The sequence below is a fragment of the Aptenodytes patagonicus genome, chromosome 4 (genome assembly GCF_965638725.1).
Source record: "Aptenodytes patagonicus chromosome 4, bAptPat1.pri.cur, whole genome shotgun sequence".
Lineage (NCBI taxonomy): Eukaryota > Metazoa > Chordata > Aves > Sphenisciformes > Spheniscidae > Aptenodytes > Aptenodytes patagonicus.
Window position 1 is genome coordinate 17,122,000 of NC_134952.1, and position 23,534 is coordinate 17,145,533.

Genomic DNA, 23,534 nt, shown 5'->3' on the forward strand with positions numbered 1-23,534 from the left:
GTGCCCCTCTACTCGGCCCTGGTGAGGCCGCACCTCGAATACTGTGTTCAGTTTTGGGCCCCTCACTACAAGAAGGACGTTGAGGTGCTGGAGCGTGTCCAGAGAAGGGCAACGAGGCTGGTGAGGGGTCTGGAGAACAAGTCTTACGAGGAGCGGCTGAGGGAACTGGGGTTGTTCAGCCTGGAAAAAAGGAGGCTGAGGGGAGACCTCATCGCTCTCTACAACTACCTGAAAGGAGGTTGTAGCGAGGTGGGTGTTGGTCTTTTCTCCGAAGTAACAAGCGATAGGACGAGAGGAAATGGCCTCAAGTTGCGCCAGGGGAGGTTTAGATTGGATGTAAGGAAAAATTTCTTTACTGAAAGAGTGGTTAAACATTGGAACAGGCTGCCCAGGGAAGTGGTGGAGTCCCCATCCCTGGAGGTATTTAAAAGACGAGTAGATGAGGCCCTTAGGGACATGGTTTAGTGGGCATGGTGGTGTTGGGTTGACGGTTGGACTCGATGATCTTAGAGGTCTTTTCCAACCTCAATGATTCTATGATTCTATGAAAGGACAAGCTACTAGACCACCTAGAAATGAGTCTTAGCTTATATTGGATGCAGTGAGGGGTGATGTGAGAGAGGGTAGAGCTGCAATATGAAGTAGGTAACGAAGAGATGAACAGCTATGAGCAGGATCAAAGCTGTAGGAGTGGTCTAAACAGGGTGAGCTTTAAACAGAGTGCAGGTAGGACTAAGCACGGTGCCATTGCTGAAGATGAGGAACTTGAAGATGAGGAACAACACGGCAGAGAGGAAGCAGTCTAGGAGGTTCCTGGAGTGTGTGGAAGACAACTTCCTGACACAGCTGGTAAGTGAGCCTACCAGGGGAGGTGCTTCGCTCGACCTGCTGTTTACTAACAGAGAAGGACTGGTGGGAGATGTGGTGGTCGGAGGCCGTCTTGGGCTTAGCGACCATGAAATGATAGAATTCTCACTTCTTGGTGAAGTAAGGAGGGGGGCCAGCAAAACCACAACCATGGCCTTCCGGAGGGCAGACTTTGGCCTGTTCAGGACGCTGGTTGAGAGAGTCCCTTGGGAGACAGTCCTGAAGGGCAAAGGGGTCCAGGAAGGCTGGACGTTCTTCAAGAAGGAAGTCTTAAAGGCGCAGGAGCAGGCTGTCCCTGTACGCCATAAGAAGAACGGGCGGGGAAGACGACCGGCCTGGCTGAACGGGGAGCTCTTGCTGGGACTCAGGAAAAAAAGGAGAGTTTACCGCTTGTGGAAGAAGGGGCAGGGGGCTCAAGAAGAGTACAGGGATCTCGTTGGGTCGTGCAGAGAGGAAATGAGAAAGGCAAAAGCCCAGCTAGAACGCAATCTGGCCGCTCTAGTTAAAGACAACAAAAAAAGCTTTTACAAATATATTAATGACAAGAAGAGAGCCAAGGAGAATCTCCATCCTTTATTGGATGCGGGGGGGAACATTGTCACCGAGGATGAGGAAAAGGCTGAGGTACTCAATGCCTTCTTTGCCTCAGTCTTTAATAGTCAGACCAGTTATCCTCAGGGTACTCGGCCCCCTGAGCTGGAAGACAGGGACGGCGAGCAGGATGAACCCCCCGTAATCCAAGAGGAAGCAGTCAACGACCTGCTACGCCACCTGGACACTCACAAGTCTATGGGGCCAGATGGGATCCCCACGAGAGTGCTGAGGGAGCTGGCGGAGGTGCTCGCCAAGCCGCTTTCCATCATTTATCAGCAGTCCTGGTTAACGGGGGAGGTCCCGGACGACTGGAGGCTTGCCAATGTGACGCCTATCTACAAGAAGGGCCGGAAGGAGGATCCGGGGAACTACAGGCCTGTCAGCCTGACCTCGGTGCCGGGGAAGATTATGGAGCGGCTCATCTTGAGGGCGCTCACAAGGCATGAGCGGGACAACCAGGGGATCAGGCCTAGCCAGCACAGATTCATGAGAGGCAGGTCCTGCCTGACCAGCCTAATCTCCTTCTACGACCAGGTGACCCACCTACTGGATGAGGGAAAGGCTGTGGATGTGGTCTACCTGGACTTCAGCAAGGCCTTTGACACCGTCTCCCACAGCATTCTCCTCGAGAAGCTGGCGGCTCACGGCTTAGACAGGTGGACTCTGCGCTGGGTCAAAAACTGGCTGGACGGCCGGGCCCAGAGAGTTGTGGTGAATGGAGTCAAATCCAGTTGGCGGCCGGTCACGAGCGGTGTTCCCCAGGGCTCAGTACTGGGGCCGGTCTTGTTTAATATCTTTATCGATGATCTGGATGAGGGGATTGAGTGCACCCTCAGTAAGTTTGCAGACGACACCAAGTTGGGCGGGAGTGTTGACCTGCTCGAGGGTAGGAAGGCTCTGCAGAGGGACCTGGACAGGCTAGATCGATGGGCCCAGACCAATTGTATGAGGTTCAACAAGGCCAAGTGCCGGGTCCTGCACTTGGGCCACAACAACCCCATGCAGCGCTACAGGCTTGGGGAAGAGTGGCTGGAAAGCTGCCTGTTGGAAAAGGACCTGGGGGTGCTGGTTGACAGCCGGCTGAACATGAGCCGGCAGTGTGCCCAGGCGGCCAAGAAGGCCAATGGCATCCTGGCCTGTATCAGAAATAGTGTGGCCAGCAGGAGGAGGGGTGTGATCGTGCCCCTCTACTCGGCACTGGTGAGGCCGCACCTCGAATACTGTGTTCAGTTTTGGGCCCCTCACTACAAGAAGGACGTTGAGGTGCTGGAGCGTGTCCAGAGAAGGGCAACGAGGCTGGTGAAGGGTCTGGAGAACAAGTCTTATGAGGAGGGGCTGAGGGAACTGGGGTTGTTTAGCCTGGAGAAAAGGAGGCTGAGGGGAGACCTCATCGCTCTCTACAACTACCTGAAAGGAGGTTGTAGCGAGGTGGGTGTTGGTCTCTTCTCCCAAGTAACTAGTGACAGGACGAGAGGAAATGGCCTCAAGTTGCGCCAGGGGAGGTTTAGATTGGATGTAAGGAAAAATTTCTTTACTGAAAGAGTGGTTAAACATTGGAACAGGCTGCCCAGGGAAGTGGTGGAGTCCCCATCCCTGGAAGTATTTAAAAGACGAGTAGATGAGGCGCTTAGGGACATGGTTTAGTGGGCATGGTGGTGTTGGGTTGACGGTTGGACTCGATGATCTTAGAGGTCTTTTCCAACCTCAATGATTCTATGATTCTAACTGCAGGGCAGCAACAGCTGCTGAAGGAACCAGGACGTGAAATTAAGGAGATCCCCTTTGCACCCTTCCTGACAGAAAGTACCATTGATCCACTGAAGAAATTATACAGCAGTGGACCAGACAATAGTAACAGTCAATAACTTCACTCATGCACACAAGAAGTTCCCCAATTTCCCAAAAATATGGATGAAACTACGGAAGTTTTATAAATTTAGCTTCCTCAAGGTTGTTATTAGTCAGGAAGACCAAACAGGTAATTTAAGTCTTCCACAGAAAATCCTCACACCTTACAGCTGCCCCAAACTTGAGTTTATTCCTTTAGTGCAGTCATATTTTCTGTTTAGGCACATTCTATTTTCCATCAACATGCACAGACGTTAAAGAGCCTACTCAGGAAAAGGTTTAAAGAAAAAAAGAAATTGCCACAATATTGACTGTTACAGGACACCTAGAATGAAAGATTTCTCCTTTGAAAACAACCTTTGCAGGGACTTTCTAGTTGTTCTTTGCTACAAAGAAAGTTCTGTTCTTGCTGAAGTTTTGGAAGAAGAACAAAAAGAGAGAAGCCTTTAGAAAAATCTTTGCTTAGGAGGCTGCAATAAATTTGCATATATCATGCAGGCACAAAGTCAAGTAGAAAGCTTTGAAGAAGTATTCCACACAGAAACTGCATTCTCTCATTTTCTGAAGGCAACAAAACTTCTGTAGCACATTGTTTGTGCCACGGCAGCTATGTTTTGCCACTTACTTTGTTTGCAGTAGCTACCTAAAGCTCTCTCTAGGTCACCATCTGGTAAGGATTTACAACAGATTATGGGCAAAGATTTAACTTGGTGCACTATATATGCTTGTCTGTTTTAGCACACTGCACAGCCTGAGCAACTTCTTGATAGTGAGGGTTGTGTAGACATATTGGACTTGTAACTTTGATCAAAGCAGTAAATATTTAGACTGTACAAACAGCAGCATTTTTCCTACTCCTTTTTCCCCTCAGAAGTTGCTGTAAACTGAGGAAAGCACAGAAAATCCTCTCATATTGCATAACTTGAATTATTGGAAATATGAACACAGATAATTGGGTATGACACACTGGAGCCGTGCTGGTACCAGCTTTTAATTACCTCAGTGACTGGTCTTCTGGCAGCTTCACTGAGATTCCTCAGAATTCCCTCTCTCTGTTTTCCCATTTCTGCAAGGGCGACAATTTTCCACATATGTTCAATAACTGTGGCATGCATATTGGTTCAAAGTGCTACAGAGATCACTACTTCACTCAAAAATCAAAGCAAAAGTAAAGGTCGCTACTCTGAAGAAAGTTAATTAGGACTCAAGTTTGTATTTTCTGTACAGGTACACCCAGGCATCTTTCAGCTGAGTCAAACAGCCAAGGCAATAGTTAGTAGTATTAAGAATATTCACATTCACAACTATAAATTCTGTTTAAAGTTCACAAAAATAAAATAATTTGGTATATTTTCAGAGAAAAGAAAGATCTTGACTATGTTACGATGCAATACAGGTCATAATTTAATCACAGAACTGTTTTTAGATGAGAAGAAATATATCTGCATATTGCAAAAGAGTGTCAAAGCAGGTTTGTGGGTTTTTTTTGTAACTGGTAGGCTTGCATTAAGAAGTATATACTGATAGATTAGTCAGCTTGAACTACAATAGCTGACATTTGTGGCAGCTGGTTTCCCTTCTAACAAGAAGACAACTCGCTTGTGGAAAAGGAGTAAGTACACTCAGAAATTTTAATACCAATATGGAAAGATTTAATACTGTTAAAAGGATGACAAAAATCACTAAAATTAATACTTATACATTTATTTTGCTCCAGCAACTTTTGAATAGTGCATATTCATTTAAAAAAAGCATCACTTCTGTTAAGATCTAAAAGTTACACAAAGCATCTTGAGAAGTGAAAAAAATAGTAAGAAAAAGGGAAAGGAAAAAAATTCTAATTCTCATAATTTTCAATGTAATTAAACATTGAATATAAAGACTGTGGAAAGAAGATTTGTTGCAAAGATCTATCAACTTATTATCACTTTGGCTGACATCATTCAAGAAAAAGCCATCACTGAACAAGACCTGTGAGTCCATTGCTCTGTAAACGACAACCTAAGCAAATTGTCAGACAAAAAATGAGAGGGCTAGGCTAATGTTACCTAATTACGATGGTCTATAACAAAGAAAAGAAAAGTCAAATGACTGCTTTTCCAGTAACAGGCAGTATCCGTACAGTATCTCACATAGTTAAGCCAAAATGCTTCATAACAGCCAAGATGATGAAGGAAATGAGAGGTCCCTTAGTGGCTTGTGAAAACATTATTCCAGTAAGTTCAGTGACATCCCCCCTCTCTCCCCATCAGTTCCATGAACTACAAGTTAGAAAAGAGAATGACGTTCAACAGTATGCAGATAGATAAGCTTGTAAAAATTAAATGGAGGGGGAGGATGGACAACCAGAGTAGTTGCTATTGTTAAGCTAGGAAAATCATAGAGTCCCAGCACAGTGGCCTGAAAACCTGTAAGATGTCTGCAGTCACAGATAATTTTCAGAGGGGTTCACACATGATACACGTTACCAGAGAATGTGGCTGACCCAAAACCTATTCCATCTCACTTCTCACCATACAAGATGCTGCAGGTATGCTCTGGGAGTCTCAAATAAGCTTTCATGCTTTTAGTGGTTTAGATTTCCTATTAACAGGGGGAGGGACACAAAGAACTGCCTTCTTCACATGGTGTACTCCGACTGTGATTGTACACTGGCATCTGAAAGGCAAAACTTAGGTTTTGACCAAGTTGCTTATCTCTGCTATGAGATACTAAATAGGATGGGCAATCTTTTAGAGAAGTTAAGAAAAATGAATGCACGCAGAGCTTAATTCAGTGTTTTACTGTAATTGCTAGTACACAGACACCACACTACATTCAACATAGCTAATGTTACCACCCCCAATACACACAACACACAGCAGTACTAATTATCTAGATACATGCATTTTTAGGCCATGGTACCTTTGCTTTTTTCTTTAAAAATATACAAACCCTATCAATGAAGCTTCTTTACCTAGAATGGTAAACAACAAGGCCACCTTCTGTCACAATACCATCCTGTACCTCCCACCCTTCCCTTCCTTGTCGTCGGCACCCCTGGATTTACCTGCGCCCAGAACTCATCCCCTGCGCACCGAGGCAGGGAACGCTGCTGATCAGCTCTTTGGTTATACCTTGTGTCTCCCATTAATGTCCATGGACAAACAGAACAGGGTCAGGACAGTTTCAAGCACTGACCTGGCATTGCCCATGCTATAACTATTAGCAAGTTTCCCGAGCCAGCTCAGTACCTCACCCAGAAAATGCCCAACCCACTTGCCAGGAAACATTGCCAACAGACAGAAAGGACATAGCTGTCTAATTCGGAAGGGGTGGAAGGCAGTTTAGGTTTGGGAAATATGAGCCGAGTCTCAATACCACACAACTGTAGGCCCATTTTATTTATTATCATAATCTAGCCTCCAACAGGTACTACTGCTTGAGGTGCCCTCCAGCCTGTTACCACAGTCATCTGTGGTAATGCCACTTCTGAACACCCTCCCCACAGAAGGTCACCCAACTCCCTTGAACTCCGCTTGAGGTTCATTTTCATTAGTTTCTCCCTTCTGTCCTAATAGTGTTGAAATTGTGAAGCTGGATTGCCATTTTCCAATTGCAGTCAAGGCATGTTTTTTCTCCTAGGCACAGCTGGCAGGCAATATTAAACCAGATCAGGGCAAGCATTGAGGATACTGTAGAGAAAGGATTCCAGATGTGTGTATAGCACAAGATTTTCAGATGACCAACTATGCTACACTGATTAAAAAATGACTTGCATATTTTCCACATAATACCTGTCTGCAAAAGAGATTCCTTGTTTACGTAATCCAAAAGAAGTGGGCAGGAAGACATCAGAGAAGTGTTAATCCTGCAACTGTAGTGTTCTGCTGTAGCCTCTAGTAGATAATCTGTATAAGCCTCCCCTCTCTAAAACCTCTGTCTCCTCCCTGTCCACAAAAAAATCCTTTTGACAAGCAATCTGTTAGATAGTCTGCAGTTTGGAATAGTTCAGGGAAAAAGGTATTACTCTTCTGACGCCTAAGAAAAATAAAGAAGCAGGCCTTAAATCTGCTTCAGAAATGTTCTCAGTGTTCCTTGTTTACATGGGTATGTCATCAAGTAGAGCATCTCTTAACTTCCCAGCATGAAATGAGCAATGATTTTTAAACACTATTTCCTTAAACGTATACAAGCGGGCAGAGAAAAGAAGAGGCTAATTTATCTTGTATCTTCCTGCTGCTCCATCTTCCCCAGTATTTCCAACGTTAGACACAAGACATTTGTTTCAATGTATACACCATATTACCAGATAGAGGAACACTGTAAGTCCCCCTTCTTATCTCAGTTCTACCCAAATGACACCACCACTACTTGCTATATATAACCTCTGTCACTGAAACCTGCATTTTTGATATACACACTTCAGCTACTATAAATTTATGTCACAGCTCTAGCCACAGTGCTGGACAAAAAAAACAGTTACAGGGATGTGAAGGCACTGACTCTACAGCTTACTGAAATTGTCATTTCACAATACAGCTTAGCCAATCTAACAGCTAACTTAAAGGGCAGGTCTTGCTCTTCCTCCCTTCTCAGTTCCTGCACCAGCAATTACATCTGGGCTCCCAACCCAGCTCCAGGACATAAGCTTTAAGAAAACCAACCCACATGCACAGGGGTGTAGCTGTCAAACACTAGCTCAAAAAAGCAGTCTATCACATCAGTGCAGTTTCACACCCAAACTAAAACCTGAGACTTCACACAGCTGGAAAAAGGATATTGTAATTTAAGTTTTTATGAAAGGTCATAATTGCTTTGGGTACCTGAGCAGTATCTTATGTGCAGATGCTGCAGTTCAGCACCGTAAGTCAGAGCTCAAGTCAGAGCCAGAGTTCAGTCCTTTCACTGCATGCTGGTGCGGACATGCCCAACGTTCCTGGGAAAGTCTCAAGTTTAAAAACAAAAGGGCATTACCAGCTATGCATAGCTGAGTTTAGCTCCAATGCTGCAACATCCAGACACATGCATTTTTCTTGTAGGGGAGCTGTAGAAGATTTATTACTAACAGGAAGCAAAACTAAAGTAGAAACGGACAACCAAGAACTAAAAGGCAAAGAAGTTAGTCTTACACACACAAAAAAAAATTCTGACTTACTGAGTTTTTAACTGAGGGTGTGATAAGGTATTTTCATTATTTGCTTTAGAACCTCACATCCACCACAGCTAATATATTAAAAAAATCAATATCCTAGGAGCTCAAACTTACCTATGCAGGGTTCTGCATATGCATTTTCTATTACAGCTATACTAGCTAGAGATACACTGTTTATTTTCACATCAAGTTATGTGATTTTTTTTTTTTTTAAATGTTAAAATGTTTTAATTGCTGAATACACTCATGTGAGATATTAATTGCAGAGATAGGGAATGCGAGACAAACTTGCTGAACTCCACAATTTGCAGCTGCTTTAAAGGCTGACCAGCTGAGGAGAAAGGAAAACCAAAAGGGGTCAGAGACAGGACTTTGCATTAAAATAGTCAAGTTCTGATCCTCAGTCTTACGTTCAAACTGTTCAACAAGTGAGACTCCACAAACAGAAAGAATTGAGAGGTATAGTCCAGGTCTAAAAACCAGTTTGTTCTTGTTCCCTACAGGCAAATAGTACATGTAACTCTTCATACCACGTTTTGCCCAGAAGTACCTGCATTCAACAATTGATTTTGATGTTAAAGTTTTATTCCTGCTTCAGCAGAAACAGGGTGATCCAGAATAAAAAGCAGAAGCTGGAACAAAGCAGGTGTAACTCAACATAAGTGGCACAGTTGTCCTGCAATACATTCAGGTAAAGTAAGGTAAACAGGCCTGTAAGGTTTTGTCTTATTTCACCTAAAAATCGGAGCAGGAGCTTTATTCCCAGCTTGTTTCCTTTATGAACTCTTCACATTTTCGTTACAAGACAAGCTGTGAAGCTGAAGATTTGTTGTGCACATCCTGCTGGCAAGTGAAATCTCAGATTAACATCATCTTACTGCAACTAACAACTGGTTTCCATGGGAACAAAGACAAAGCCATGATAAGATATTCATAGCAGCCAGAGGATCATACTGACCATGCCCTGTCTACACCACGTTCACATCTGAAGGTCTCCAACACAACAGGTGACGTGCACCAGGTCACAACCATGAACTGACTTAACTTTATTAATAAATTAACGCTTTGGTTTAAGAAAAATGCCAAGTAAGAGAAAAACTGGCAATTTGTTTTGTTAGATGTCCTCTTAGCTGAGTGATAGAAGCAACTTGTAATTTTCCTATTATCATCTAAGTGGTGCTATTAACAGGAAAGAATAATGATGCTCTATCCTACACAGTTCTCAACAAAAGGAGTAGTAGCACCGCCATCTCCATTTTACAAATGGAGAAACCAAGACACAGGAAGGTTAAAGTGACCTACTGAGCCTCAGGTAGCAAACCAGTGACCAAACACAGTCTTTTCCACTCCAGTGTATCATTAACTCAAAGTGGAGGTTGTTTCCCTGCGTAACAGTTTATGCTTGGGAATAAATTCACTCCCATTTACACCAGTACATCATCTAGTGAGGACAAAAGAATTTCACTGCTGGAGCTGAAAGCAAAATCCATTTACACTCACTGAAGCATTGCAATCAGATATCCTAGGTCACTTTTTAAAACTAGTTTCTTGCCATATCCGAAGAGCACAGAGCTGGTCTTAAAGATTCAGCAATTTAAAAAAAACTTAAGGAGTTACAGTTCCTTGCCCTGGTTCTGTTACTGTGCTTTATGCGAGCGCTATATTTAATTCCATTAATAACTTACCTATTAAATCTAAACTTAGATTAAGTTGTATGTCCACAAACCACATGGCATGAACAAATTTAGACATGAGTAAATAATTACTCACTTAGATTTAACTAAGAAAAAACCTTTAAAAATTTTTCTTGACTGATTTTTTTTTCTTTAAATGAAGTGATCCCTTTCAACTTGTAAGTAACATATAAGAACATTTAAATAAATGTTAAGGATTAGCAGCATGCAAATACTTTAAGAACAATGTTTCCCAAAGACTCTGATTCTATGATGTACTTCATATTTTGCTTTATCATACTAGCTTTCTTCCTAAAACGCATACTTGGCACTGAAGGAGTATGAATGTTATACTGTAACTTATTCAGCTCCACCGGAGCACTACTGCAAGCACAAAAATGACTTGCAAAGGCAGGAGTATCTATATGCAATCAGACATTCCCATCACTTTTTTTCCTCCCATCTAAGAGTACAAACAGTAGATTGGAAAACCAAACATCAAGTACTTCCAAGTATTAGGAAAAAAATATAAGACTACTACGATCAAAGGTCTAAGTGATTGATGCCAAGTCTTGCACACAAATCACACTTCTCCTCTATGTTACGATTATATGCAACACACTGGGGCATCAACCTGGAGCTAACTCTTCTGAAGCACCAGCCCAATCAGGATGATGAAGTTTTGAGTTAGAAACATCAAAAGGCTTGCTTTCTGTGCCCATTTGTGATTATGTTTATTTTCATGTCTGAATCAGAATTAACTCTATTTCAAGTTGGCAGTTTAAAAAAAAAAAAGCATTTCAAATATGTAACTACACCATTAATACACTGAATGTGAAAATAGAACAGCATATGGCAAAAGAGATTATGGGGATTAACCAATTAAGTGGTATGACTCAAACCAACATGATCCATCAAATCTGTATTTTGCAGTAAGGTATGTGGGGGCATGGGAAAAGGACTTCACCTAATGCAAACACTGAAAGCCAAACTTCTAAAAATAACTAATTTGGCAAAAACTATCTGTGAGGAAGGAAGGAGACGTATGAGATGTTCAAAGCTTACAAGCTAAGAACAAGTGATTTACTTCTAGATGTCTCCTTTCTCTTTAATACTGGATTTCACAACACCTACTTGATGCAGAATGTACTACAAGCAGTCCCACATGACTATAATCTTGATCGTAAATTCTATACTCAATGATTATTTACATGCTTAGGACACATAATATTAAATTTGACATACAAGGTTACAGACCAATTTCCTGTTAATATAAAGACACAGTAAACAGCTCACTGAAATCAAGTTTCCAGAGTCGTAAGAGAATAAAATATTTAAGCAGGGCCTTAGGTAGAACAAAGGCCTGTTTCTAAGAGTTGAAGGCAGATGACAATCCTAACATATCAGGTCTCACAGAGAGGCAAATAGTTCATCTGCATATTCAATGAAAGGAAAAGAGGCCACAAAAGCAGAGGTATCTGGAAACAGTTCCTCCAAAAGGTGACATTACTGTCAGCTTCATCCAATCGCCCTCATTACAACTTGTGTAAGACCTGCTCAGAAGACAGATCCTGCAGGGAACAGGCCAGGTTTTTGCTCTCCAGGTTAACACCTGGGACTCCAGGCACTTGTCTAAATAGAATTCATTCAATTAATTTCATTTGAGCTCATTCTTCTACAGCTATTGAAGAAATGTCAAAAATACGGGCAAATAATAGTTCACAGGTATCATACAGGTACGTGACCAAAGAATATAAGATTTTAAATTACTAAAGGTTTTAATACATAAATTGAAATATGTACTACAAAATAATTTAAACTTTTTTTATACACAGTTACAGTTAAAGCACTGCAAGCCAGTTAAAGCCAATAAGAAGCCAAAGCCGTTCTTAGATTTTTTTAAAACTTCTCCTCAATATAATTTTAAATGCCAATACTATTCAAACACATTATTGTTTTCTTTTCAAAGCTAAATGAAACAAAAACCATGTTGGAAAGTTAAATTGCTACAACTACCACATCCACAAACACACAGAATTCCCAAAAGCACCTTTTAATCAATGCAACCTCAATAAGCACACACTTCTCTGATACCTTAACTCTTCCTTTAGAAGAAGAGACAACTAAGTAGGAAAGGAATGGGAAAAAAAAAAAACAACTCAATAAAACAAATGCAGTTTCAAGTCTTAACTTCAGCTCACAAAGGAACAAGAAGTTACACGTGGCTGTGTAATGTAACTGCCCTTATATAAAACCTGACTGTGGATGCACAGACATGGAAACAAATGAAATTTATTTCAAGTTGCTAAGTTTCCATTTCCTAGGCTAAATCTCATAATACTATAACTACCTGACTGTTTATCATAATATGCAAATCTCAGAGCTGTCTCTTATGGATTTAATACCAAATACAAAGCAGTTTATGCTTTACTCCTATCCCATGCTTCTGAGCATATGTAAGAAAAAGTTTCAGTTAAGAAAAAAAAAGCCTCAGATGCATCAGTGACAGCTTTGAGATATTTCAGAGCAAAGTTCTGTGAAATTTCATCAACATTTCATTTTCATTAACAACCACACACACACTATGCTTCGCAGAAAAATGTTAGTTTATATGAAACTGTACACATTTCCAGGCCATAACACATGCTACTAACAAAGCCCTTCATATCATTTAGTTCCAGATGATGGTCTTGGTATCTACAACAGCATGAATGCATCAATAACAAATATTTAAAAAAAAAAAAAATGTTTATCTACTTACCTTGAGGAAAAGAATTTGGCTGCACTAAGTACAGGAATGCATGTACTACTTTAAACAAAATTCCTATTGGCCCAGGTTCATGGTATGCACCTGTATCATACGTCTTGGCTGGTACAAATCCAAAATCCAAAGTCCCAGGAGGCGGTTTGTATATAGGCTGTACCTCTGAAATAGTACTTCCACAAAACAGCAGCAGCAGCAAACAGAGTTCCACAGCCATAGCTAGCAGTATTCATAAAATTGGAGGTAGAGATATTTGTCCCACCAAGTCTAGAAATCTTCAATACATTCACTTGCGAGTTAGCTTTCCAGCCACGAACACACTGGTGCACCCTCACACCTTTTATTCTTTAATGTATTCTTGCTTTGGAGTGTTACAGAAGCCTCTCATGGAAATGACTCAGCGCACCATCTCTGGCAAAAACAAGAAAGAGCTCGTTAAGGTGTGTGCAAGCGAATAGGAAAGTGCAAGATAACCTGCAATCTTCTGCGGAAATTGAACATATCAGTAGTTGTAAAAGCAAGCCAAGTAGGACAGAAAAGAAAAAAAAAAAAAAGAAGATTGAGGTCTATGAATATATGGTCTACTACATACACTGTACTTGAAAGAGGGAGGAAAAACAATTATGCACAGTTCCAGGTCAGTGAGTTTTCAAAAACAAAGCAGAGCACTGGGACAGCTCCAAGAGAAACAAAACTAAAGGAACAACGTATGAATTGCACTTCTGACTAAGTACAATATGTCATGTCACAACAGTTACACAATGCATTTAATCAGCCACCTGATGTTACCGTAGTTGATGGCAATTATTACAAGTCATATCCTGTAGCTTCTTTAATTTCAACCTTTCAGTAAAACCTTCCAGCTTTAATCTATAATGTTCCAGTTTATAGGACTCCGCTTTCCTTGCTCGTGCATGACCTAGCAGATGGCACCCTTCTGACACCTGTTTCACCACTAAGGCCACAGATTCCACCTCAAGGAAGAATTTAAGATGCCAGCCACTCCTAATTGTCCTCCAAAACAGAGGAAAGAAATTATTCATCACTGAAAAGTTAACAAAAATAAAAAAACAACAAAACTTCACCCTCCTGACAGGTGACAATGGGTGTCAGTCATTACTTTCTATTAACTCAAACTATCTCAAGACTTTCCTTAGGAAGTGGAGAAGTCAGCTCAACAATTTTTATTCATAGCTTGCTAAAGCCGAGCAGCATTAAGATGACTTTGGATGCTTACACATGATTAAGAACATTCTGAATCTACCAAATCACAGCAGCTTAATCAACCACCACTTAAGAAATGTAAACAGAAACTCCCTCGGTTTCCAGAAAAACAACTGAACACATCTTCATCTACCTGGGCCTAGGTAAGACTCCTTCACATCAGCATGGGCCATGGTGGCCTCCAAGGAAACAGACCGGGGGGGGGGGGGGGGGGGGGGGGGGGGGGAATACTACAGAAAAACTTCTGTCCCTTTCTGACTTCGGAAGTCACATGTACTTGGCAAGTGTGCCAGCAATCACCACCCATCAGACTGGCTTATCTTTGAAATGTCTTTGGTGATCTACAGAGTGCCACTGGTGGGGACACCTGGGAACACACTGCCAATGACAAGCCGCCCACTCCAAACTGGGGAGCACCCGGGGAGCACAAGCTGCCTTTGCTTAGCATAGTTGTGCCTCTGTCGCCTTTTTCAGCGATACCACCCAATACAAATGTTTTTAATCTCCACCTTGGTGTTCAGACCATTCACTTGCAAGAATGACAGCAAAGTAACGCAAACACCTCACGGCCTCAGTCAGCCCAGTCCTACACCAATACCTCGATTTCCAAGGTGCTTCCAGGTCAAAGAAATTCTGAAGACAAAAGACTTAAAAATCGGTAGTAAGGTGAGACTTAAGTATCTCCCACGCTTTACAGTTTCTGGTAAAACACAGTCTACCTTTCCAAAAACCAGTATTGACTTGCAAGAAACCATATTGCAGGCTTGTTTAGTAGTCTGTGCTGCATTCAAAGGATAGATCAAGATCAAGAAAAACATGGAACAAAGGAACAAGACCAGATTAAAGAACTAGAGACAGTTTTGTTTCCCTGAAGTCCTGTCTAGGTAAGAAGAAAAACTCAAAGCTATCTTTCCCCCTCATGGCTAGTGAAAACCAAGAAGAATTAACAGCAATAATGCTATGAATAGCAGAATTATCCGAGCTTTATTCAAAAAGACAATGTTAGCAACCACTCTGAAATTGATGCTGAACACAGGAACGTAAGAACTTAGAACACATCAAACCATGAGTATTTTCCTACCTGGAAAAGAACATTTTGTTAACGAATAATTAAAGGGGCGGAGAAAAAAAAAAGTCCAGCTCCAAAATATTATTTTTCCTCCTTTAATTTTTTTCTTGAGACCAGTCGTCTTCTGCCTAAAAGATATTTTTCAGTGGAATTTTCTTTTATGCACCTATTACTCTAGGGCTGAATGTAGAAATGGTCAGAAACTGAAAATTGCTTAGGTTGCAGTTTATTATCAAATCTACAGAAACTCTATGGGACAAAATACCACAAGACCAGAACTAAGTGAAAGAAAAAATTATTTTGCCTTAATGACAGAACAGTGAAGATTGTGCAAGTTTGATACAGTACAGTTCAACTTGGTTTTCTTAAAAAAAAGTTTGAACACTTCTTCTAAGTAAAGTTTAGTTTTCTGGAGATTTCTCAAGTACAGTTGCAACGCTTCAATGAGTCAGGAGAAAAATGGTGACTGAGCCTTGATTCCAAGAGTTACGGAAACAGATACAAAAGCGTACAATACAGGGAAATGTTAGGTGTGTTTGTGAAAGATGAAATTGAGAGGAAGATGGCCTCCCTAACTGGTATCTTAAGGCAAAGCTAGAAGACAGGGCATGTTCTCTGTAGTGCGTTCTGTTATATTAGAGAGAGGGCAGAAGAAGAGAAAGTACATACAACTTTTTTTTTTAGTCAGATTTTAGGTTAAGGACAATATTTAAAGTGTATCTAATTGTACAAATAGGCAAATAAAGCACAATCAAAATGTCCTCCCAATGGAGGAGAATAATCACTATGCCTGCTAGAAATGTGAAGTCATGTATTAACCAAGACAGAAACTTGGCAGTTTTAAGACAAGGACACTACTCAAATTGCAAGGACACTACCTGTACTGCAGATACAAACAATATCCTGCTAAGTGGAGACATAACCAGCTTTCAATTCCAAGGACACTACTGAAGCCTCCATCTCTACATAATTTTCAGTTAAGCTTTTATAAAGCTCAGAAATTTTCAGCAAAGCAGGTGGGTTTCTTGCAAATCAAAGAACCTGCAGAATTCTGACCATACTCTCTTCCTCTCCCTTTGTTGGCAAGTATATCACAATGAACACGGTATATATTATCTTACTGAGCAGTTCCTCCAGGCTGACACCAAATCTTCCCTATACTACATAAAATACTAATATATTTTCAAGGTTACATTAATAACGATCAGGAACTTGCAGAAACACTATTAAACCTATAACTCAGGATACCTCTGGAACTTTCAGTATGTATTCAACCTACCTAAAAATAACTCAGATGTAAAAAGCTCCCATCAGTTATCCTTATCTTGATATCTAAAAGAAACTTAGCTGGGAGCATATCAGTAGTTAAATATGCTAGACAAACAGCATTAAAAAGAAAAAAATCTATCCACGAAATTTGCAATTGTGAGAACTGCAAGAATGACATACACACGAGTGACACATATAAAGAGAATTACATAGCAGTTTATGGTACTCTTCATTACAGCACGTGGCCATCTCATTTCCTCTGAAACAGTGTGGCATCACTGCAGTCAATGAGCTACAGTAACTGCCAGTACAACTCTTCCCAAGTTCAAGTAAATAGTCAACGAAAAGAAGCTGTGTGAACCTTTGAAGTGCTTACATTATCAAATAAGATATCCATTCCATTACTATGTTTCAATTAAAAAAAAAAGCCACAAACCCTGTTAAGTACTTAATAATAAAAGCATTTAATTTCTTTTCTGTGTGGTTTGCAAGTGTCCATCTTTAAAAGACTAGAGCTTTTGCTTTTTATTCTGCAGTTGTCACTAATATTCTACACATACAAGTCACTGAACATAATTCCTGGGGTTTTAACCACTATCTGTGGAGAACACCATCACCCTTTTACCAAGTATGCTGCAGTATTAGCATATCTCTGATATATCTTACTTATTATTAAAAATATAGTAATATTTTCCAAAACCAATAAAGCTTCAGAGACTCCACTGTAAGTTTAAGAGGGGGAGAGGAGACAGAGTGAGAGATGCAGAAGTTCAGCAACAGCTTCCATGATACATCAACTCTAAACAGCAGATCTCAGAACCAGCATGATGTCCAGCTCTTTGTTTCAACAGGACTGGCGTCCTTCTGTTTAACACTGCAATCCATGCAAATACAACGCTGCAGTGCAGTGATGCAACGATGATTAACCCTGCTGAACTGAAATTCAATCAACCAGAGGCTAGATTGCTAAAGCTCAGTGTGGGAGCCTGCTGGCAGTGAGCCACAATGGGATGGGATGGTTGAAGATGCAGTTGTCCATAGGAAGCCCACACAAAGGATCTGGCTACGTTTGTTACATTTTTTAATTATTCATTTGAAAATCCAAGTCCATAATCCCCTTGAGTGAGGTTGCTCCAGTGCGAGCAACCACCAGAAGAGCGAAATGAATTACAACAGCCACGAAACAGATAGTTACAGCTAGACAAAACTCCTAAGTATGCATTAAAAAAAACCCCAAAACACACCACCACCTTCCCATTCAAGAGACATAATACAGCAAGCCAAGTTAGATGCTGGCAAGTTAAAAAGGTACAGTTTTCTGTTACAAAATCTGTCCCAAGCCTACCAACAATTACAACCTGTTGCCATAGGAGGAGTAGGAAGCAAATAAACCTAATAAGCACTAGGAACTGCAGAACACAGTCTGGCAGCACTGACAAAAAGCAAAACAAATAGAATCTTCCACACAAGGTAGCCTCAGTACACATCTGATTTGAGCTATATGCTCAAAATGAATAAGTGCTCAAGTCAGGAAAAATGGGATATTCAGAACCCTGTTCACTTTGAGCAGGTACTTAATAATTTGAAAAGAAGTAAATAAAAAACAAGCAACACCAAAAAATCCGGCTGTTTTACAAGTCTCAGCCATTTGCAAACAAGAGAAACAGACCTGTAAAAATTCCAAGTGAGAGATCTTTCCCAGAACATCAGCAGGTCTGATTTTTAGCTGACTGCCTAAATGGTTAATGTATTTTTTCACTAACTGAACAACAAAAAATATATTTAACTTGATTTTAAGTGGTACATTTACCCTAGTGTTCATAGAGCATTCCTTGTGAGAGCACTTTTCAGCATCACATAGAAAAATTTAAAACACAGTAAAAGCCAGCCCATAAACAGGCAGTTTTTTGGCAAATGTGAACTGATGACAGCTGAGTACATGTCTCAATACCAAGGTACTGCGACGACAGACCCCACGGACTCCCACTGGCAGCTGAGACCAAGTCTTTCCTTCGTCTTCTTTCCAATTACTAAAACTGTAGAGACCTCTTCCTCTACCACGCTGCTTAGTCCTTGATCTGCAAACTGCATAGTAGCACGGGTACCGCAGTTCTGCCTCTGCTGGAATACCGACCGATTTAGTAGTTTCTTCAGTTGCTCCCCTGCATGTGTGTGCAGAGGAAGACACACCCCGTGTTTACCACAACCGCCCCTTCCACCCCCGCTCTCGGATGAGGTCCCCAGCTCACAGCAGAGCTCGCCCCTGCCGAGAAAAAGGTTTGACCATCCGGGGTGGGCTGGCGCGATCTGCCCAGGTATGCACTGAGCAGCAAGCCACCAGCAGCACCGCCTCCATTAACTCCTCCGAGGCGGCATTCGCCGCAGCGCGCTGCCGTACCGAGGAGGGACCCCCGGCGGGAGCGGACGGGCCGCTCTCCCCGCTCACATCCGCGGTTTCACCGCAGAGCCAAGGCAGGGTTTTGCCCGCCTGCCTGCCTCCTCCGCCCCCGACGAGCGAATTTCGAGGCCAGCACGGTGTCCCCGTCCCCGCTCAGGCCCCACCGCCCGTTTCCCCCCTCCTCGCCCCAGGCAGGTGTCCTCAACGGGCGCCCTCCTCCTCGCGGGGCGGCTCCCCCTCTCCCCGGAGATCTCCGGGGCTCTCCCCGCCCCGCTCCCGCCACTCCTCTCTCTTCAGCAGCCAGAGTCTCACTGCCGGCCCCCGACCCCTCCTCAGCTGGCCCCCGACCCCTCCTCAGCCGTCCCCGCCACACACGGCTCTCCGGGGAGGAAAGCCGCTTCACTCACAGCGGCCGCGCCAGCCGCCCCGCTCTCCTCAGCGGGCGGATCCGCCCTCGCTCCCCGCGGACCGGCACACATCACCCCGCCGTGCCGCAGCTCCTTTCCCCCGGCCAAACCCGTCCCTCCCGCAGAGCCCCTGCCCGCAAGCCCGCTTCCCCGGCTCCCCTCAGCACAGACCTGCCCGTCAGCCGGCCCCTCTGCCCCCGCCTCACCCCGCGCTTTCAGGGCCGGGGCTCCCCCCCCCTCAGCGCCTCCATCCCGCCACTGCCCGCTCCCGCAGGTTGCTCTCCCAGCCCCGACTGAGCTCTCCCGGGATCCCCACCAACCCCCTCCCCACAGGCAGCCCCGCTCCCTCGGGCACCCGCCTCCCTCGACGGCCACCCGCCCCCCCTCACCCGGCTGCCCACAACGGCCCCCCGCCCGCCGACACCTCTCCTCCCGCGAGGGAAGGGGGCCCTCCTCCCCCGCGGCCGCACTCCCGGCCGGGACCTTCTGCCGCCCGCAGCGGGAGCAGCCGGGGAAGGCGGAGGAGCCCCACCCCCACCTGCTACCGACCCCGACCCCGCCGCGGGCAGAGCGGCGGCGGGGGAGCGCTGCCCCAGTACTCCTCCTCACGTACCCCCCGCCCGGCAGCACTCACCGGCCAAGCGGGGAAAGCGAGACGGAGACGGAGGGGCACGGCACGGCACGGCCCGCTCCGCCTGCCGCCTCAGAGCGCCGCGGCGGCGGTGGTGGTGGTGCCGCCCGCGCATGGATTATGGAGGGCGGGCTCTGCCCCGGGCCGGGGCTGCGGGACCACCCCGGCAGGCTGGGGCTGGAGGGGGGAGGAAGAGGAGGAGCGTGAGGGGTTTAACCCCGGAGGGACCCGCCAGGCGAGCGGGAGCTGTGGAGGGGGGAAAGGCTTTGTGCTGCGGCTATTTAAACGCGGCCGAGCAGGTCAGGCAGGCGGGTGGGAGCACGCAGCGATCGGCGACCTGTTGCTCGCCGGGCTGGGTCGGCTCCGAGGCGGGGTCTGGCCCCCACCCTCGTCTCGGCCGGGAAGGTGCCCCGGAACGCCGGGAGCAACGGCCGGCCTCCGCCGAGGCACATCCTTTCTTTCCGCCTCCAGGTGTGGCCGTGCCATCCCTCTTTGGCGATTTCTCCTAGAGCTTGGTTTGAGTTCAGGCGAGTTTGCTTTTTCCCATCAAGGTGGCTTACCTTAGCTTTTGCAAAAACATCTTGTTTTACCCTTCCCTACGGAAAAAATAAGGGTGTCCTTATTTCCTGATGGGGTTATCATTCCTGTTAGGGCTGGTATCTGTGTTCCTAAGTGGTTTTTGTTTCTGAGGACCAGTGATTTATTGGTAAAATGAGAAGCACTTTTCCTAAAGGTTGCAATACAGTAACATACTCTTTCAAAGGCTCCTGCACTTTCCTCCTTCAGCCCTCTAGTTTTGGTTGGGGTTTTTTTTGCAGCTTTGATATTTTAATATGGTTCCCCCATTGCAATATTAAAACATAAACATGATTCTTACCTCTCTTACTAGACCCTCCATTATTCAGCAACACAGACCAAGGCAAAGCAAGAATTTGCGCTGGAGGTCCAAGATCATCCTGGTTCTTTGGAAGTTCTTAAAACAATGATGGAGAAGGCGGTTAGTCTCCCGTTCGGCAGGCAGAAAGAAATCAAGGCTATGGCCATGACAGCAGTCTGCATTGCTAATGCAAGTTTGGCCAAATATCGAACAGTTTTCCCACAAATGGTATTTGGTGTTGCTGAACTCTACCTGTATTTCATCTTAGGGCATTTGCCAGCAATGCATATCAAAGAACAAGTTGCCACATTGGCTACACGTAGAAAGAACAATTATTCTGACCACAGCCAATGCTGGACTTGTTCAGCAGGAGGATACGTAGTGTTACAACCCAAAGTGCAGTGGCACAGAGCTCAAGGAAAGGTGCTTGACCTGGTTCTTGTTATAGTTCTCGTATGCACCCTAAGCCGTGTGTCAAAGAGGGTCAATGCTATAGCCTTGGGGAAAACACAGAACATCTTGACAAAAGGACAAATGTGTTAAATTAGCCAGATAGTCCTCAAATACAGAATAGTATAGCTCCTGTCTTAAGCTTTGGATTAAAATTGTTTTAAATACAAGAGAATATTCCTTCTAAATAATGGTTTGTGAGTGCCCAACACTATTAATGAGATGATCTGATGGATTTGATTCCCTTGCTTCCATACAGGGTTATAACAGAAAGGCCAAATCTCACTGGCCTCATTGACTCATTGACTGATTTTAAACTGCAGAGTGAAGGCATATGGCTACAGTGATAAATAACTGCAACGGTGGAATAGTCTGTAGGAACTTGAAGAGAATGTGGAAATGTGGAAGAGAACAGCCTGGAATGGAGTTTCAGGAAATCTTGCCTTGCTGGAGCCAAAGATACTAAGATTTTCTTTTGGATTACTAATTTATACAAGTTATAGGTTTACTACCATTTATGCTAGGCTACCACAGGACTTCTAGGTGAGAAATGTCTGTAGTTTGCATAAACAAGGACATGCAACTAGAGTTACAGGAAAAAGATACTGGCTTTCAGGGAAGAATTTAAACTAAATCAAGACCAACACTATTAATGGAGGCATTTCTTCAGTAGACTAAGACAACACCTATTTCCTGATTAGTATTATCCATGTGTAACGGCTTTCCTGCTCTTTTTTATGGATGATGCCTTCAATGTAAGAAAGCTTTCCAGTCACATCTGAGTTTCTTTGTATTATTGGTATCTAGCCTGACACAAGGAGTTTACCTAAGGTCTCTGGAAGTGATTGAATATCATATTAAGTACTGAAAATGTGTTCTCTGAGTAGCACCTAGTTAACATGTCAGAGCTTGTCACTGTGAGATGGTAAATGGAAGCACGACCTCTTCAGCTGCCTCCCATTACATTGCTGGCAACCCCAAGTATATGTCTGACCTGAAAGTGCTCTGAGCAGCTGTTGACCTTTCCTTGATGTTTCTTCACCACTAACTGCATGTCAGGTAGAGGCGGACAGCTGTAAAGTGGGAAATACTGCACCAGTTTGCAGCCCTTTCCTTCGCTCCCTGTCTCCCTGCCATCCAAATCACAGCTGTGTCCAGGCTTCCTTAGCTGCACACTTACCTGCTGGACGTTTGGCTGTGGGCACTGCGAACTATGTGCTGGTATGTGGTTTGCATGCACGGTATAACGTAGTCACATTAGAGAAGCAGAACGTGTAAAAACGGTGTGGAGTCTTAGCAGGCTCAGAGAGCATCAAGAAAACTTGTCCTCCAGGGACTGCACCATCTTTTATCTGTGGTCCTTTGTGCCTTAGGGCGATTGGGCTAAAATTAATCAGGATGCCTTCTAGCTTTATTTTTTGTGGCCAAAACTTTTAAACGATCGCAGCACTCAGAGCTGCGGTCAGGTTCCCGAGACAGCTAAACCCCTAATTGCTCACATAAATGAGGAAGCAGTCTTTCAAACCACAGTGCAGTAGGTGCTAAGGCCTTTGAAAACCCGCTTTATAAGCATCCAAAACAGGAACAGCTGGATGAAAAAACCTGTCCCATACTCTGTGGTGAGCATTTAAAAATCTGGCTGCGTATCAATCATCTCTGTTATCTCAGAGGAAAATCCTCAGATAACAGGAAGATACAGGAGATTTAGAGCTTAACTATAATGGTTGTATCATGTAATTGATTTTTAAGTAGAGCTCGTGATTAAAGGTCTATTAGATAAATAGCCTTTTTCATTAGTTGGAGTTAAGCTAGGCATGGTATTGCCTGAAGAGATCTAAAATCGTAACTCCAACCTTTCCACCTCCCAAAAAGAAAAAGGTCAAGGTAGGAAACCTCTTATACTATGTTAAGTCTTCTTCTGGCTGTTGCCTGAGTGTGGGTTCAGGGAGAGAAGGGTGCATGGAAGTTGGGGAGAGGAGCAGCGTACCTTCCCTGCACCAGGGCTTTGGAGAAAAGTGATTTACACCCTTTGCCAAGAACATGCCTAAGAGGGAATTATGCCAACACCCCAAAATCCAACCAGTCTACTTATCCCTCCTGTCAGCTCTACCCTTTAGCCCGACGCCTGCCCACTTTGCCCAGCTTTCTGTGGGTTATAACCTCCGAGTCCTTCCCTGCCCTCTGCCACCATGCACTCTGCCTAGCTCTGCCCTCCCTCCTGCCGCCCGATGCCACCCTTCCCTTCAGGTCTGGCTTAGCCCTTTGGATTCTGCCAGCCCTCCCAATTAGCTGATGCTGCCCAGGACCCACCAGCTACCTGCATACCCCA

General features: G+C 43.9%; 1 protein-coding gene across 10 annotated transcripts in view; it reads right to left on the reverse strand.

Moving 5' to 3' along the window:
* The window catches only part of PROM1 (prominin 1), a 72,177-nt gene extending 52,179 nt beyond the window's left edge, over positions 1–19,998 (reverse strand). For 5 of the 10 annotated variants that reach the window (XM_076335977.1, XM_076335973.1, XM_076335976.1 and 2 more), the window contains exons 1-2: positions 19,882–19,997; positions 12,878–13,291 (exon numbers count right to left, since the gene is read on the reverse strand). In XM_076335977.1, coding sequence (XP_076192092.1) covers positions 12,878–13,097 — 220 coding nt within the window. In that variant the 5' untranslated portion in view covers positions 13,098–13,291; positions 19,882–19,997. Of the gene's footprint in view, positions 1–12,877; positions 13,292–18,393; positions 18,616–19,881 lie in introns of those variants that run through there. The other 5 variants (XM_076335972.1, XM_076335975.1, XM_076335978.1 and 2 more) reach the window with 2 other exon arrangements.
* Positions 19,999–23,534: the final 3,536 nt, after the last annotated feature.